Source organism: Pundamilia nyererei, unplaced genomic scaffold (genome assembly GCF_000239375.1).
Source record: "Pundamilia nyererei isolate P.nyererei 1_Seehausen unplaced genomic scaffold, PunNye1.0 scaffold00085, whole genome shotgun sequence".
NCBI classification, from domain to species: Eukaryota; Metazoa; Chordata; class Actinopteri; order Cichliformes; family Cichlidae; genus Pundamilia; species Pundamilia nyererei.
The window spans coordinates 6698-23451 of NW_005187486.1; the positions used below are offsets into that span (position 1 = coordinate 6698).

Consider the following 16754-nt stretch of genomic DNA (forward strand, 5'->3'; position numbering starts at 1 on the left):
CCCCCAATTTTTGCAGATGTCGAGGAGCGTGTCAGGCTACATTTCACTGTGTGTTATACTTGTATAACTATGCATGTGACAAATAAAGAACCTTGAACCTTGAAAAGATGTCATAAACTCATATTTTTATTTAAGTTCATTATAATAACACTGCCAAAACTTACAATTACCCAGAAAAAAAGAGAACAAAAAACACTCCGAGAGACTAAATTAGATGCACAACACATCCTCAAGACACCTGTCTTCAGGTGCGGAGGTTTTACCTGGACGTGCCTTTACTGACACCTGCTGGCTGCTCACAAAAGAAGCAGGTGAGCTTTGTCAGCTCTCGTGTCTGTCGGTGTATTTCTGCCGCTGATGAATGTGCGGCCTTCCGAGGGGGCATCGGGGTTGATTTAGCGCTCGCATCTGACATAAAACCCGCTCCGTGCGCATAAATAGGGCTGTGCGTAAAGACGGCAACACAACTGTTGCGCGTATGCAACAGTTGTCGGCTAATAATATCAGCCTGCTGCGCCTTTAAGAGGATGACTGAGGGGAAACTTAATATCTCTCCATATCGAGCCCAAGTGTGTCTGTCAATTACCAGTTAGAATCGAGAGCAGGACGATTTCTGAATCTGTTCCTCCTTGTTCACCAAACTCTGTTCAGTTTTTCTGTTTTGGTTTTACTAAACGCAAATAGGATTAAATTACGCATTGCACCTTTAAGAAGCTGTCAGCAGGATTAGAGTTACGCACAGCGAGCCAAGTGTCCCTCCGAAGGGGTTTTACGCACCGTCGGCATCCAGAAGAGGCACAACTTAAGCCGCACTCCTTCTTCGCTGGTCCTGACACCAAAGGGGAGTCCTCCACGCCACGCGCGACATGGCCGAGATAGGGAAAGGGGTCACCGCCGGGAAACTGGCCATCAACGTCCAGAAGAGGCTTACCAGAGCGCAGGAGAAGGTAAGAATGGTCAACTTTTCATTCAGCCGATCAGCACAGGAGGCTCGCATGGCAGCGGGACACAGTGTCCTGGCGTGAAACTGGATCCCATAACTTTGTACCTTCAAACGAGGGAGAGTTAACGGACTACAAAAAAGGTTTTCTCTAAGGAAAGTTTCAGTTTGGATCAGCCTGTCCCATTAAATCGACTGCAGCGTCGTAATATATTCACCAAACATCCAAACCGCATGTAACTGTATTTCATAAAATATTCAGAGATTTAAAACCTTTTTAATAGCATCTTAAATTCCACAGTATTAATAAATGAAAACCTTGAGTTAAAAGTAGGGCCTGGGATGGCCCTCCCCCTGAAGTATGATTTGAAATTTGATTGCTCCCCCTCAAACTTTTGTTGTCATGTCAGGGCAACTTAGCCACAAGTTACAGAAGGACAAATGGTCCAAATCCCCCTTTTTTGTTTTGGTGCATCATTTTAAATGCTCTTTTCCGGATTATAAAAGCAAAACAATAAGTTTCTAGGCTTGAATGTGGCACAGTAACATTATTTTACCACTCAATGGAACAAAATGTATTTCCAGGTGGAACCAGACTGCTCTTTGTTCCTTTGCTCCTCCAGGTTGAATCTTTACTTTTGCCCTGTTTCCTGAATTACAAAAAAAGCACTTTAAATAGTTTTTACAGTATATGAGGTAAAATCTCCAGTAGCATGAAAGATCTCTTAAAAGGCTTTTAACTCTTAATTAGGTGGAAACTATAAACTGTAGATAAAAGATGGATGCAACCACTTTGACATCACCCAATTGTTTGGAGCCTTTTGAACCATGAAAGTTAGCATTTAAGCTGTTTCCATGGTGTTTTTAGGAGGCCAGAATTACCATATATGGATGAGAAGTTTGAATGCTGGTGTTATTATCAAACACTGGCAAGCTATGTAGAGTTTAAGGTGGTTTTAAGGGGTAAAAATTTCATATATCATGGAAGCCATCTGTGATTTGTAGTGCTCTAATATCTTTAACTAATGTGAAAGTCCAGTGTAGCCAATGAATGGGTTTAAAAAGGGTCCAAGATCATATACAAGGGTGCCCTTTGTGGTTAACACCCATTACAATAAATGTCAATCGGCTAATCATTTACTTACTATATTTATCACTCAACTGTTTATTAATGACAAACAGCAGAGTTAAGAGTCTGTAACGTATCAAATTGGATCCACTGTACTGTAGAATTTAAAAAGAGTTTAAAATAAACCCCAGAGGTGATTCTCGTGGTTAAAACCCATTTAAATTCCTCACAGTAGATTGAGGGGTTTGCCAAATATTAGCAAGTTAATCCCTTATTTATCAGTCATGGGTCGATTTATGGCACAGTTAGAATACAGTTCAGTGATAGTCTTAAAGACATTTGAAATTAAGGTAAAAATGAGGTGGTTGTGGTATTTAAATAACAATTATCAAACTGCAATATCTCAAAAGTACTTTCAATGGTTTAAACTATAGTTTAAATGGGCTTAAGGGGTAAACTGTCAATAGTTTGGAAGCCACCAGTTACTTAATTAAAGACAATATAGCATTTTGAGATAAAAACAATATGGATCCAATAGACTGCTTCATATTTAAGTATTTTAGATAAAGGGGTTTAAGGCACAGAAGAAAGTTGAAGTATGAAGTATTTTAAATCAAAGAAATTATTTATACATGCAGACTGTAACATTTTAAAGCATTTTAATTTTAAAGGATTTTAATCACAAAAGTGCTTTAAATATACTTAAGGCACAATTGAAAGTGTTTTATGGGGTAAAATCTGAGCCATTGGGATGAATTCCTTATTTTGGGGGAACTAATAGATTGTTTTATATAAGCGTGTTTTCATTAGGTTTTAAACAAGTTAAAGGTCAATTTTACATTTAGAAATGCCCCTTTATGATTAAAATCCTTTAAAATTCCTTAAAATAGATTGAGGGGTTTGTCACATATAAACCCCTCAGCTCGGAATTTATGGAATGTGACAGTTGCCTAACATTTAATAATATTAAAATATTTTAAATAAAGAAAGTTGTAGTAAAGTATTTCTAAAATATGTCAAATCTGTCTTTTAAGGAGGTTAACAGTATTTCATTGTGATAATTTTTTGTCACCGTGCTTGTAATTGGTTTTTGGGGAGCAATCTAGGTGCCACTTTAAAAGGCTTTAAAGTCTTTCATTAAAAACAGAAAGAAAAGAGGAGAGAAAATAGTTGTAAAAGTGACCAAATGAAACCTGATCAACAGTCTGTGTTCAGCTCTGAGTTATTATTGTCTGCACTAATCACTCTTCTTACTTAAGCCTGCTGAGGTCTTAACCTCTAATCACCTCAGGGCCACACCAGGAGTGCTGTCAGTCAGTCAGTCGTAGAGATTTCACATATACTGCAAATCTCAGCTGCTGAGTCTTCAAGATTGCCTCCCCAAAATGACACAAGCGTGCAGCCACGGTCACTTTTAAATCTAGCCACCACAAACCTTTTGAAGCCATTTTAGTTTTTGAGTCCTAAAAGTTAAAATTTCCTCAAAATATAAACACAACAAATTGTTCTTGAAAATCAGGACCAGAAATTGGGTGAAGAAGTTGTTCAGTGTTGGTAGTAGGGAACTGTGTTAGCTTAGCATAAAGAATAAGGACACAGGCCAACAACAATTTATTCAGTTGAGCAACACAGATCACACATTTTTATTGTCAGGTTTGACTTTGCTTAATCTTCTGCTGAGTGTTACGTGCCAGTGGTGAGAAAAATATAATGTATAGTCCTGGAAAAGCAACAGGAGTTCTCCAGAAAGACCGTAGCTTTCAGTTTTCTGCATTTTTGTTTGCATATTTGTGACACTTTAATGTTTCAGATCATCCAAAACATTTTAATATCAGACAAAGATAACCAGAGCAATTACAAAATGCAGTTTTTAAATGTTGACTTCATAAGGGAAAAATATTTTCCAAACCTACCTGCCCCAGTGTGCAAAAGTAATTGTCCCCAATACCTGATAACTTGTCGCACCACACTTGGTAGCAAGAACTGCAATAAATTGTTTTCATCAGGTAAAGATTTTAAAAGTTGTGGAAGTATAGAAAAAAAAGCTTATAATGTTTCATAAGTAAATATTGCGCTGAGTGAAAGTGGGTAAATTGGCATACAAATAAAACTCAGATCTGGAAAGAGCCTAATCTTCATTTGTTTATGTTCTGTCATGTTCTCCTGTTGCAGTGGTGGATGTTTATATTAATCATGCTCAAAGTTTCAGATAATGAGATCAGTCTATGCATAAGTAGCTCTGAAAACCAAAAGCTCAGATGACAGACTACCCTAATTTCTACATTTCACACAGTTATTTTCTGCTTATGGATCCGTGTGATGTAACAGAGAGCACATACCATGGTCATCTAAACCACAAAAGCCCCACCCACTTGCTGTTTGAACCTTCTGTTTGTGAGGAGTAAGAAAACTTTCTTAAAGAGGGAGGAGCTCAAATGACTTGTTTCAGACAGAGGATGCACTGAGGGAGTATGGAATAAGATGAATAAGGATTATTTCAAACCGGGACTCATGCAAAGCCCAGGTAAAAAGGATAAAGAGCTGGAAATGATCAGAATAGGTCCTGATCTTTCTTCTTCTGCAGTGGTTTAATGACACGGACCTATAGCTCGCATGTTCTGTTCTGCTTTGGGATGCCACCCAAGATTAGCTGTCCTGACTCCTCGGGAAATAAAGGAGCAGCTGAAAATTTGGATGAAATATGACTATTTGAGGCTCAAGGAAATGTGTTTAGCTTTGCTAGAGTGTGCATAAAGTGCACCTGAAGATCATGGGATCCAAAACATAAACCAGTTTAACCTGAGGGGAACATAAATGTGTAATTAAATCTGTTGTTATTTTGTCTAGTAGACGCCAACATCAAGCAGCTGGAGTCAGTAGGAGTCCTCCACAGGGGAACACGAATAGAATAACAAAATAACTTCTTATGTTGGGAAAAAGTTTGTCTCATATAACAAGAAAGTTTAAAATGAAATTACATGTCATTATATTAAAAATGGAGCAAATATGTTTTTCGTACTTTTTCATAGCAACACTGGCTATATGGATGCATAATTTAAATGGTGCTGCTGCCCTTCTGCTGTTTGAGCCACCAGAGCCTGATTGATCATTTCTCTTGAATGGACTTTAAATAGCAGCCGCTGCCACTGTCGCTCGCTGCTGAATGAAATGGCATCCATGTCCTATGTTCCCCGTGTCTGAATGGGAGAGCTTATTTAGGTGGAGGGTACTTTTTAAAATGAGAGAGAGAGATAAAGTCCGGCATGTTCAAGAGAGCTTTCCCCTATCAGGCTTCACTTGTGTTAAAGTCCTCAATCAGGCAAAGAGTAATCAAGTTAAAATATCAGCACAGGGGTTTTTTATCCAGCTGCAGCAAACTTGATTTGATTGATAAAGTGGCTTTAATTTCTAAAGCTGTAGTCTGTGAATACACCTGATCAGCGACTGAAATTTTATTATATCCAGATCCAACATTCAGCTCAAACACCAATAAATGAAGCAAGCAGACAATGAATTATACCTCAAAGTCAAATTAATCAAATCAAGAGTATTTGTTAAATTGTTTAAAATGGTTTAATAACTATTTTTTATGATTTTATTTTCTAAAAAACTAAAATACCAGCACATATGAAAGTCCAATCAACTTTCTTAATAATATTTCTGGTACACAGTTACCAAAAAGTCTTTGGCTGATTTCAGTGTCCAAGAAGAAAACATAGTGGATTGCATTTTAAAACACAGGAAATACGTAGTTTGTTTTCTGGAAATTCATCTTGGCATTCATGCAGCAGAAGAAATCAGAAAGACCGCAGCTTTTTCTGTCCCTGAGCTTTCAGTCTTTGAGCTGTGGTGCGGTGAGTAAAGAGGAAGGTCAGAGTATCATCTTCCCGCTGAAGGCTGGCAGCCGAGGCGGAGGGGAGGTGGGGAGGAGGGATGGGCTGGCTTCAGCTGTCTGTCTGCTGGCACGCTGCCCTCCACGCTCGCTTTACGTTGTTAAACTCCAGTGTCTGTCCTCCCATCCACAGCAGAGAGATCAGACTGTTTTTAAATATGCAGACCAAAATCCTGCAGGTTGAAACTTTACCTGAAGCAAAGGAAGAAGAGACGCTTGTAAAACTGAGTGATTCTTATACACTCAAAAAATATGAATGTCCAAATCGGTTACTTTGTACGTGTAAATTTTACATCTAATATTGTTACATATGTACAACTTAATGGAATTTGGTATATATTCAGTTTATAACAAGCATATTCTCTCTAATTATTCATTATTTAAAACAAATAAATAAAACCTTGATTTAATATATTTCAAATGCATTTTACTTAAATGTTTATGTTTAAAAAATGTTTTTTTTGATGTACTATAAAAATACATAAACCTCAAATGTATACACCGACAGAATACCACCTGTTGCATTAGCATTATGAGCATGCTAGATACGATTAAAGCTTACTACAGTTAATCAAGCCATTAACCATGTGAAAATGGTGCAGAGCTTTACAGAAATGACCCCTTAAGTTGTCCTTTCTGCTGCAGACAAAGGTATGGAAGATTTAAAGCTAAAAAAGCAAAACACAGGCACTTTTTGCCATTGATGAATCAAGATTTTGCACTTTTATCTCAAACTTTTGAGGGACTAACTGAAAATTCTGAGAAAATACTGCTTAAAAGCTCAAATTTAAAGACACACACACACACACTCTACTGCTGCACTTTGGGTTCGACTCGGGTACCGGCCGGGTGCACAGTAATAATTTGATTCGGATCAGCTGGCCCAACAATCCGGAGACTTTCCTGGGTGCCGCCATGACTGTCATAGTGATATAATATCATCCAGTCAGCTGTGATGCATAGCATGCTGGGAAAATTCTCCACAGATGAATCTGGGTGAGCGTAGTGGCAGTGGAGGTGGTGCTCTTTAGAAAACAGCTGGAGACCTGTTGTGGCACTTGGAGTCAAAGAGGACGCAACCTGTGACACCAACCAGTGCCCTAATGTTTTGTCGACGCCCCACCTGAGCTCCCTTCTCCTCACTGAATGAAAACTTTATCCCAAATTTCTTCCTAAACTGCTCTACATGGATAGTTATTCCCACCTTTAAGTAATTTTGTCAAACTGCCTGAACTACAAAGTTCAGCGCTACTTTAGTTTAAAAAAACAGGCTAAATACTGATCATTGGTTCAGTTTTTTTCCATAGTGGTACCATACCAACTCTATTTAAGCCCAAGAAAAGATTTATTCATCACTTTTATTCATCACAGTTATTCTAGCATTTATTAAATTTAAAACATCAGCTACTCACTCTGTGATTTGAAAGTTTGTTGGTTTTCTGAACTGTGCTTGTACGTGGTTACTTTAAAGACCTCAGTCACCATTTTCTTGTGAATGCTTGAGGCTCAGGTTTCAAAAGCCTTATTGCAGGATCTGGGCTATGATTGAAAATGCTGTTTTCAGGTTTTGAGGCTCTGGACTCGAAAAAGCAAAGGATTTGACTCTAAATTGCATTTGGAGTTAGGAAGCAGACTGACAACCAATTTAGTCAAAAGGAAAAGATACAGCAAAATACTGTGATTACACAATTGGCAATAAGGATGAGGAAAAGCATTTTAATTTCCATGAAACTGCTTAAAAAATGCAATGTTAATAGAACTGTTACCTAATGATAACCTAATAATGTGGTTATTCATAATAATAATAACAAGAAGAACTAGAATAATTGCTTCATGTGCACCTCCATCAAGTAGTCATGTCCAGAACTTTAGGATCTAAAATATAATTTTTCATTCTTTTCTACATTTGTGCTTCTTATCAGCAAATCAGCCCTTACCTTTTGGCCTTCATCATGGTCGTCTTCATCTTTGGCTTTTGGCCATGAAATTCTAATCAGTTCACCCTCCAGTCTAAAGAGTAAATTTAAAATGTTTACATCGGACTGAAGAAAGACAAACATACTCTGATTTTTATTTTCATATTTTTAAAATATGAAATTTAGAGCTGTTATAAGAAATAATGGAGAAATAATACAAAAATTATTTTAAGAGTGTTTTCATATTTATTTATAGTTTCCTTCCTTCTATTGAATTTTAAAGAATAATGAAAATGGTATCAACAATAAATAAATCACAGTAATTAAAAGACGAAATTCAAAATATACTAAAGATTTAGAGACACTAAATGTTTTAAAATGTGTTTTTCTTTTGCTAAAATGTTACAAAAAACAAAAATAAAACCAGAATGTGAGATTTTTAAATGAAGTATTTAAATGTTAAAGTAATTTATATAGATAAACTAATTTTGTTTAGTTATTTTTTATCTTACAAATTAATGCCTAATAATAAGTCCACTAATTTTAGCTCTCTAAAATTAGTAATTTGATTCCAAACTTACCAAACCTCAAAGTTGCCCTGCTTGGCTTGAACACTTGTCCTCCCTCCCAGGACTCCCAGCATGCCTTGCTGCTATGGGTGGGGCTCATGTGAGGGTGAATCTATATTTAGCTGCCCCTGGACCTCCTCCTCGTCACTCTTAATACCCCTCAAACTCCCTCTGTGTGTGCTCTGGGTGTATTTTGGGGAGGTTGAAACTCAACACCAATATGCAGTGGACAGTAATGACACACATTTGTACATCTGTCTTTGCGAGGACGTTATGCTGCCGTGATTATGAGCCGAAACCTAAGACTGTGTCCTGAAACAGGTCTTTGGAGGTTTGTCCCACTATGAGGACTGACCAAAGTGTCCTGATATAGTTGGAGATTTGCACAGGTCCTCGCAAAGATAGATAAACCAGCACAGTCACGAACCATTACAGAGCAAAACTCGGGTTTGATTCATGATTTTTTTCTCTACTGACCTGAATGGACCATGACTTTTACGCTTTTCTTCAGCGTGCATGTTTTAGATGAAGAACAAGTTTTTCCTGATGTGTGATGATTATATTCTTGGAGAGTTATAAACAGACTAGTGGGGAAGTCCCCTCTGAGTGTTGATGTTGGTTTGTGTATCCGTCAGAGGATTAGGGCGGCAGGTGGCAGAGGTGTAGGTGTTGTGGATGCTCGTCCATGTGCTTGCAGTCAGTCATCTGATCAGATTAGCTGCTGACCTTCAACTAACAACAGAAGAAAAAAACTGAAGCCAAAAGATGTCACTCATACTTATCATTACTAAGAAATTCAGTAAATAAATTGTTTAAATTACCTTTTGAACAAAATAAGAAATTATAAAATGAAAGCACTTGTAGAAACAAATTCAGAAAGTAAGGGAAACATTTAAAAACTATCTAGAAAATATAACTGAACAATAGTAGAAACTGTTTAGAAAAGATCAAACAACCCAAAACATACAAAAATCCAGAAATTCAATTATTATTAATATTAAAATTAATTAAAAAAAACATTTTAATTTTATTAAAATCATTAGAAAATAAAACTAAAAATATATTTATATGAAACATAAAACAATACATAACTAAAAAGTAGCAAACATCATATAGAAAGAAAATTGAAAAACACTGTCATTTCAAAAAACTGTCGGGTCACAGGACACAGAGGCTTTGACCTTTGACCTCACACCTGCTGACTCTGCCCTAATTTTAAAAGATGCCATAGATGAAGTGAATTCTCTTCTAAAGATGTCGCACACACAGCACTCAGATGTATTGTGATACAGCTGGTTCATGACTTATAGAAGGACTGGAACATGAATCTGTTCTCACTGTTTTGTTGCCATCAGTTTGCTTCCATCTGTGTTCTTTTGTCTGGGTTATTTTTCACTGCTTTGCATTTACATTTAGTTGTTTTTTTTGTTTTTTTTCACTGGTTTGTGTCATTTGCAGTTTATTTTTAGTCCATTTATTTCTCTGTCTGTGCTCAGCTTGAATCTCTCTTGGGTTATTATGTGTCTCTTTCCTGTCATTTAGTTTCTGTTTGCTGTAGTTTTTGAATCTGTGTCTATTTTTTCATATTTTTAGTTGTTTTGTAAAAAGTTTTCTTCACTTTGCGCTTGTTTAGTATTTTGATGTCCATCTCTTTTTGTTGTTTTGCATCCTTTGTGAATTTTTCTGGACATTTTTCTTTTCTTTCTGGTTATTATCTTTTGCTTCATTTTTGCACCTCTTGTCTTGCTTTGGGTGTTTTTTGTATTCTGGCATGCTGTTTGGCTTTGGCAGCAAACATTTGGCAGGTTTTTCATGAGCACAAACACACATACAGAAGTCTACTGGTCAACCCTCAAATGCATCTTCCTTACAAATGTGGCACCATCTAAACAGGCCATGAAGCAAAGTTACAACAAATAAATAATCGACCAAACAGTAATGTCCGTAATTCTTACATGTGGTCCCTTTGTGTCTCTGCTTCTGCTTTTGCACCTGTCTTTAAAATTTTCTCTGTCCTTTTTGGTCATTTTTCATTTTTATTCTGGTTACTAAACACTTTTTTCTTTACAGTTATTTAGTTTGTACTTTAGTTTTCTTGGTTATTTTCTGTTTGTTTTTTTCAGTTTCAAATGTGGTCATGTTTTGTGTCCATGAAAAAAATTCATATCTCCTTTTTTGGGTTATTTTGCATTTCATCTAAACAGGAACTATTTGGCTTAACTTTTCTTCATGTTTGTTTGTGGGTGTTTTTGCCTCTTTCTATTTATGTTAAATGTATAGTTTTGCATGTTTTTGTATCATACTGTGATGCATTTGCATCTCTTCCAGGTTGTTTTGTGCTCATTTTATACGTGTTTATGTGTATTTTGGGTTTTTTTTTGGTGTGTAACTTCCAGAGGGTGCATTAGGGAATCCTGTACTACCCAATTCTTACCTGGGTACATTGCCATGGTAACTAATGGTGTCCATACCTAATCTTCTTGGAGCGGGTTGTAATGAGCATGACATCACTGCGTACTGTGCAATCAAGTCCCAGGTGTAATATTACCTGGAGAATATTTTGGATCTCTTTACAATTAACTGTGAGGGTCTAAAGTTTTTTTTTTTTTCAATAGCATCTAATGTCTTTGTGTTTCCCTGATGAGCATCAGTAACAAAGGTAAAATCATTCATTTGTACTTGTGGACTTTCTGTCAAATTTGCACATTGAGCTTATATTTGAAAACTGTTGTATTCTTTACCATTAAACACCACAAAGGCTGCAACTGAATGAATTTATGGGTATATGGTATGTTGAACCTACTATTTAGTAAACTGCTTTCCAACTTGAAATTTCAAGTGATTCACTGGCACACAGGTCCCCTTAAGTCCTTGGGCTCCATGGATTTGCTGTGTAAACCTGTTTTAGTCCTTCCAGGACTAAATACCCTAATCCTAATTCTGAGTTCAAGCTGAAATTTAAAAACAAGTTTTAACTCACATGTCCTCGCTGAAGCTGACACACACAGCTGGTGTTAACCACAGACGTCAACTGGCTATGACAGTGGCCTGAAAATAGACCGCTACATACCTCCACTTATAGATCTAAAATAGCCACAGAAATAAAATGTGTGACTAGATCAATCACCGTGTCCTCTTGTGTTCTCTGCAGGTCTTGCAGAAGCTTGGCAAAGCAGATGAGACCCGAGATGTTGTCTTTGAGGAGATGGTGGCCAACTTCAACAAGCAGATGGTTTGGAGACATTTTTAACTTCCGCACCTCTGATGCTGCTGATGCCCATAAACTGCACTTGTTAATGTCATAACATATTTTATCATAGTGCTTTATTTTAGTTTATCCTCTAATTAGCATAAATAAATCTGCTTAGTAGTATTTTAATTAGATTAATAATAGTTGTTGCAACTCTTGTAATGTTCCAGTTAACATTAGTGCTAGGCAGCATAGAAGAAACATAACATATTAAACTAAAGTTAAACCAAAGGTCATATGCTTTTTAGCATCCCTAGCACCTCAACAGTGACTTCCTGTGTGATTTACCCTTCACAATAAAGTAACATTAAAGGAACGCATTGTACTTTCTGTTTCAGTGGGTTTTGTTTGTTTGTTTTTTTTTTGCTTGAATTTTATAATTGCTTTTACTAATTGTAGTTTTCATTTTTATTTACATTCAATTTTTGTTTTAAACATTGTTGTTGTTGCTCACTGTGCTTCCTGTTTCAGGGAGAAGGCACCAAACTGCAGAAGGACCTGAAAGCGTACCTGGCAGCAGTGAAAAGTAAGTTGGCAAAAAGGCTACAAGCTGTGCTTTAACATGTATCATAGCGAAGCAGCTAGTTTGTTTGATGCTGAACTCTCCAGTCGGTTCATATCACTTTTTAAGTCAATTGTAACCAAAACATGCTGCACACAGACACATTTATTATGGTTTCTTGAAGCTTTCATATAGTCTGTCTTTACAAACATTTGTGAAAGAATGGGTCGTTCTAAAGAGCTCACTGAATTTGAGCCTGGCTGCAACAGCATGTCACCATTACAACAACTCAGTTTGTAGATACTCCACAATCAACTGTGAGTGCGGTTACTGCAAACCGGAAGTGTGTAGGAACAACAGAACTCAGCCACAAGGAGACGGTATTTAATTGACTAGTGGACTAGTTGTGCATGTTTCTACTACAAAGAGATGTTAAGTGACCAAAAAATATGGATCAAAGTGATAATAAAGACACAAAAAACAGACTCAACACGAGAACACTGCAAAACAACAAGAGACAAGCAATACTATGAGAAACGAAACAAAATGTAAAATTACAATCAAGAGCGTAAATTATTTTTCTCTGGTCATCTTGTGTGTAATTATGTGTGTTTTTTCTGTTTGTGTTTCAGCCATGCATGACGCGTCGCGGCGGTTGCAGGACTGTCTGGCGGACATGTACGAACCGGACTGGTTTGGCAAAGAGGAGATGGACGCGCTGGCTGAGGTAAGACAGGAAATAAAAACATCTCACCCGAACTGCTCTCTTCTCTGTAACAGCATCCGTTCATTAGCTAAATGATATAGCTGTTTGATTATAACAAAAATATCATAAAAACTTCAGTCTATGGAGGGCCATAACCACCAAAATAACACAAATAAACAATAAAGATGCTATTCCACCAAATATGAAAAAGAAATATAAAACACGTGTTTCTGTTTATCTATTTATTTACTTATTTATGTGTTCAATAATTTTTAAAAGGTGGCTGTGGTCCTCCATACATTACTGTATTTCTCTTGTGTGACTCTTTCTTCGATGGCTTTTTCTTCTTTTTCTTCCCGCTAACATACTTAATTTCTTTTTCTTAACTGCATGGCTCTCTCCTTCCACCCTGAAGGAGTTGATAGAGAAGGAGATGGACATTAACCTGGAGGTAAAATATAGAAAACTTTGAGTGTGTCCCACAGATCTCATCAGGACAGATTGTTTTAAGAATCAAAACAGAGAGAAAATGTCTTTACTTCTACCAAAAAGCTCAGACTGGTGAGCATTCTTGAATTTTTAAACATATGACCGATGGAAAGTAAAAGCTTAAAACTAATTCTGGTGATCATTGTGAAGTAGGGGCTTTTAGTTTGGTTTTAGTGTAGACTCTTTAACAGACTTTACTGTAGCGACATATCCAGAAACAACCTAGAATAGCTGTCTTAAAAGCATTTAGGATCACTTTATTCTGGTCGGTAGCGGATATTTAAAAGTATGCAAATCATCAGAACGACTGAAAAACAACGGCCAATAACCACTTTAACAGGCAAAACAACAACAACTAAACACTGTGTAAAAACTGTGAGCAGCACTCTAAACTGTAGCTGTTCAATGAACAGGATTTCAAGGAAGTACAGGAAACATTCAGGAAAAGCTGGGAGTTGATATGGATTTCCAGTTTACTTTAGTTTTACAAGCCGAGAAAGCTGGAAGCTCATGGGTCCAGGTGAGCCTTTCAAAGTAAATGAGCAGTTCACAAGTTGTTAACCTCTGGAAATCAGATCAATTTTACACTTGTTTACAGGTTAAAAAATGGTCTTTTCATGCAATAAATAGACACAGGGGACACCAAATTAAGTGCCAACCTTTGGAGCGGCAGTACTTCCGATTAGAAAAGACCACAGTTACAGTTACTATTATACCACTATAAAAGAAAATAAGTAGGTCCCCCTGAATCATCTACAAATTAAAATGTCAGAAAAAATAGAATAATAAGTGCCGTGGAGGATGTAAGAGTGAGTAAAAAAGAAAAGAAAAGGAAAGGTAGATGTTTATGTAATTGTGTTATGTGTTTCAGGATACAGACACAATGTGGTTGGATTACCACCAGAGCATCACGGACAAATCTCTGCAGGACATGGACATGTACCTCTCTCAGTTTCCTGACATCAAGGTGAGCATGTTTCTGAAAATTAACCACAGGACAAAAACAACTGCTCATGTTGGCTTTTCTAAATAAAAGGTGTTTGTCATACTGTGTTTGAATAAAACGCAGGGTTTGAAAGATGTAATCAAACACCCACTAAACTTGCAAGTGGATAATAAAAATCTGTTGAGTGTGTAGACGCACTGGGATTTAATTTGAAAATCCGCTTTTCTTGAAACTTTAAAAAACTGATAATTTGCTCCTATATTAAAGACATCTCTTACACATGTAAACACTACTTGATGTTGCATGGTGTGCAGTGTGTCCTTAAAATTGAGGAAACTGGACAAGTCGAGGACAAAAGAACAAGTCTCAGATCTAAAAACTGTCTCTGTCCTGTCCGTAAGTTCACTGTTCACTGAAGCCTCATCAGAAATGGTCTCAGTGGAAGGCTGGCTGTCAAGAAGCCATTTTTAATGAAGGCAAACAGGGAGAAAAGGCTGAGGTATGAAAATTACACAAGAGCTGGACTGGATTGAAAATCAGTGGAAACCGATCTGAAGGAGTGATTAATCCAAAGCATTGTCAGTATGTTTGGAGAAGATCAGCAGAGAGGTACAACAGTGCGTGTCTACAGCCATCTGTAAAACACGGTGGAGGCTCTGTCATGGTTTGAGCTGCATTTCAGTCAGTGGTGTTGGAGATCTTGTTAAAATTGATGAATTAAGAACTCAGAAATGTACCATCAGATTTTAATCCACCATGCAAAACCATCTGAAAGCATTTGATTGGCAACAGCTTCAGTTTTCAGCATGATAGTGATATAGTAGTAGTAAAATCATATCTGGAAATAAAAACACACAGTGGCGCACTATCAGTCATGGATTGGCCTCGACAGAGCACGGACCTCAACATTATTGAAGCAGTGTGGGATCATGCTGACAGAGAACAGAACAAATGTTGACATAGAATTGCACAAACTCTGTTTTTGCCCTATATGCTGTATTTACATGTATGTTTGCATGTTTCAATAAACATGTCTCTATTTCCTCACAAAATATAAATAAAATAAGGGCTGAGTTGATACTTTTGCACAGTATTGTATGACATTACACCCTTTAAACATATTTAAAGCTGTGTTCTCCTGCAGGCTCGTATAGCAAAGCGCGACAGGAAGTTGGTGGACTTTGACAGCGCCCGCCATCACTTCACCTCCTTGCAGAAAGGCAAAAAGAAGGATGAGGCCAAGATCGCCAAGGTAACCGTCACTGAGAGTGTGTGCACGTTTGTGTGTGTTTGAGCATGTTTAATGGAACAGTTCAGAGTCTTTGGCTGAAGGTGGACTGACTTTTCTATGTTATATGTAATGGCATCATCAATGTGTGAAGGCAAAAAAGAAATATGTATTTCAGCTGGTAAAACAAAACATAAAATTTCATTTGACCTAATCATATTTTACTGATGTGCTAATCAGCAAAAGTTCCTCTACATACTGCAGGAGCACAGCCTTCACAGAGGGTTAAAAAAACACTGGTCTTTACACCACCTCGAGTCAAAGGATCAAAATGACTGTTTAACTAAATAGCGTTTGTTAAACTCGTGGAACCTCTCGCTAACTAAATCCTAATTAACATGTTTGCATTTGTCTTGAATTCTGGTTTGCTTTCTTCTCCTCCCTCCCTCTCTCTCTCTCTGTCTCTCTCTCTTGCATGGTGTGTGTGGTTAGCCAGCAGCCCTGTTGGAGATGGCGGCTCCCAGCTGGGCTCAGGGTTTGATATCAGCTCACCAGGTGGCTCAGACTAACCTCTCCTACAACCAGGTGAAACTCTGGTTCATCACTGACAACCCCCTCCTCACCTTGAAAACTGTAACCCAGGTCCTTTGACATGATCAGCATTGTGAAGCGTGGAGTTATTTCACAGCAACTTGTGACAGACAAGTCGTCAGCCAGTGAGTCAGCTGGGATTCTCCCAGCATCAGATCGATGCTGCCAGATCTGTCGGATACTGCCGGAGTACAAGAAAAGCAGAGGCCTCTGAGAAAAGTAAACAAAGTCGCAGAACTTGTTACTGTTGCTGCATTTCTCGTCCTCTTAGCACAGTATTGTAGATGGCGTAAAAGATTGAGACCTCAGGTCCTATCCACATAGGTCTTTTGAGAAATGCCACTTCTTTAAATGTTTTAACCTGCATCATCATTGTGTAAAACAAGGATTTTTTCAAAAGTGTATGTGTTTATCTTCTTTTTATACATCAGTCTGTGTGTTGTGTTATTGTTTTTATGCTTCTGATTGGCCAACATTTATATACAGCTTGATTTAGATGGGCACACAGTGCATTGGTGTGCTCTTGTCAGTTCAAATAGCAATTCTTTAGCCAACAGGCATATCCTGGGCGTCTCTTCTTTCTGACTCTAATAGTGACCATAATTTACAATTAATTTGGTGTTTTATGCAGTATGACCTGAGACTAGCGACTGAGA

At 37.4% G+C, this 16754-nt stretch overlaps 1 protein-coding gene across 1 annotated transcript in view; it reads left to right on the forward strand.

Annotated features, from left to right (window-relative positions):
• The first annotated feature begins 383 nt into the window (after window positions 1-383).
• The window catches only part of LOC102207528 (myc box-dependent-interacting protein 1-like), a 24612-nt gene continuing 8241 nt past the window's right edge, over window positions 384-16754 (forward strand). Inside the window, exons 1-7 of the mRNA XM_013912268.1 lie at window positions 384-947; window positions 11538-11618; window positions 12108-12162; window positions 12771-12865; window positions 14205-14300; window positions 15424-15531; window positions 16000-16149. Of these exons, the coding sequence (XP_013767722.1) occupies window positions 867-947; window positions 11538-11618; window positions 12108-12162; window positions 12771-12865; window positions 14205-14300; window positions 15424-15531; window positions 16000-16149 (666 nt within the window). The 5' untranslated portion in view covers window positions 384-866. The remainder of the gene's footprint in view (window positions 948-11537; window positions 11619-12107; window positions 12163-12770; window positions 12866-14204; window positions 14301-15423; window positions 15532-15999; window positions 16150-16754) is intronic.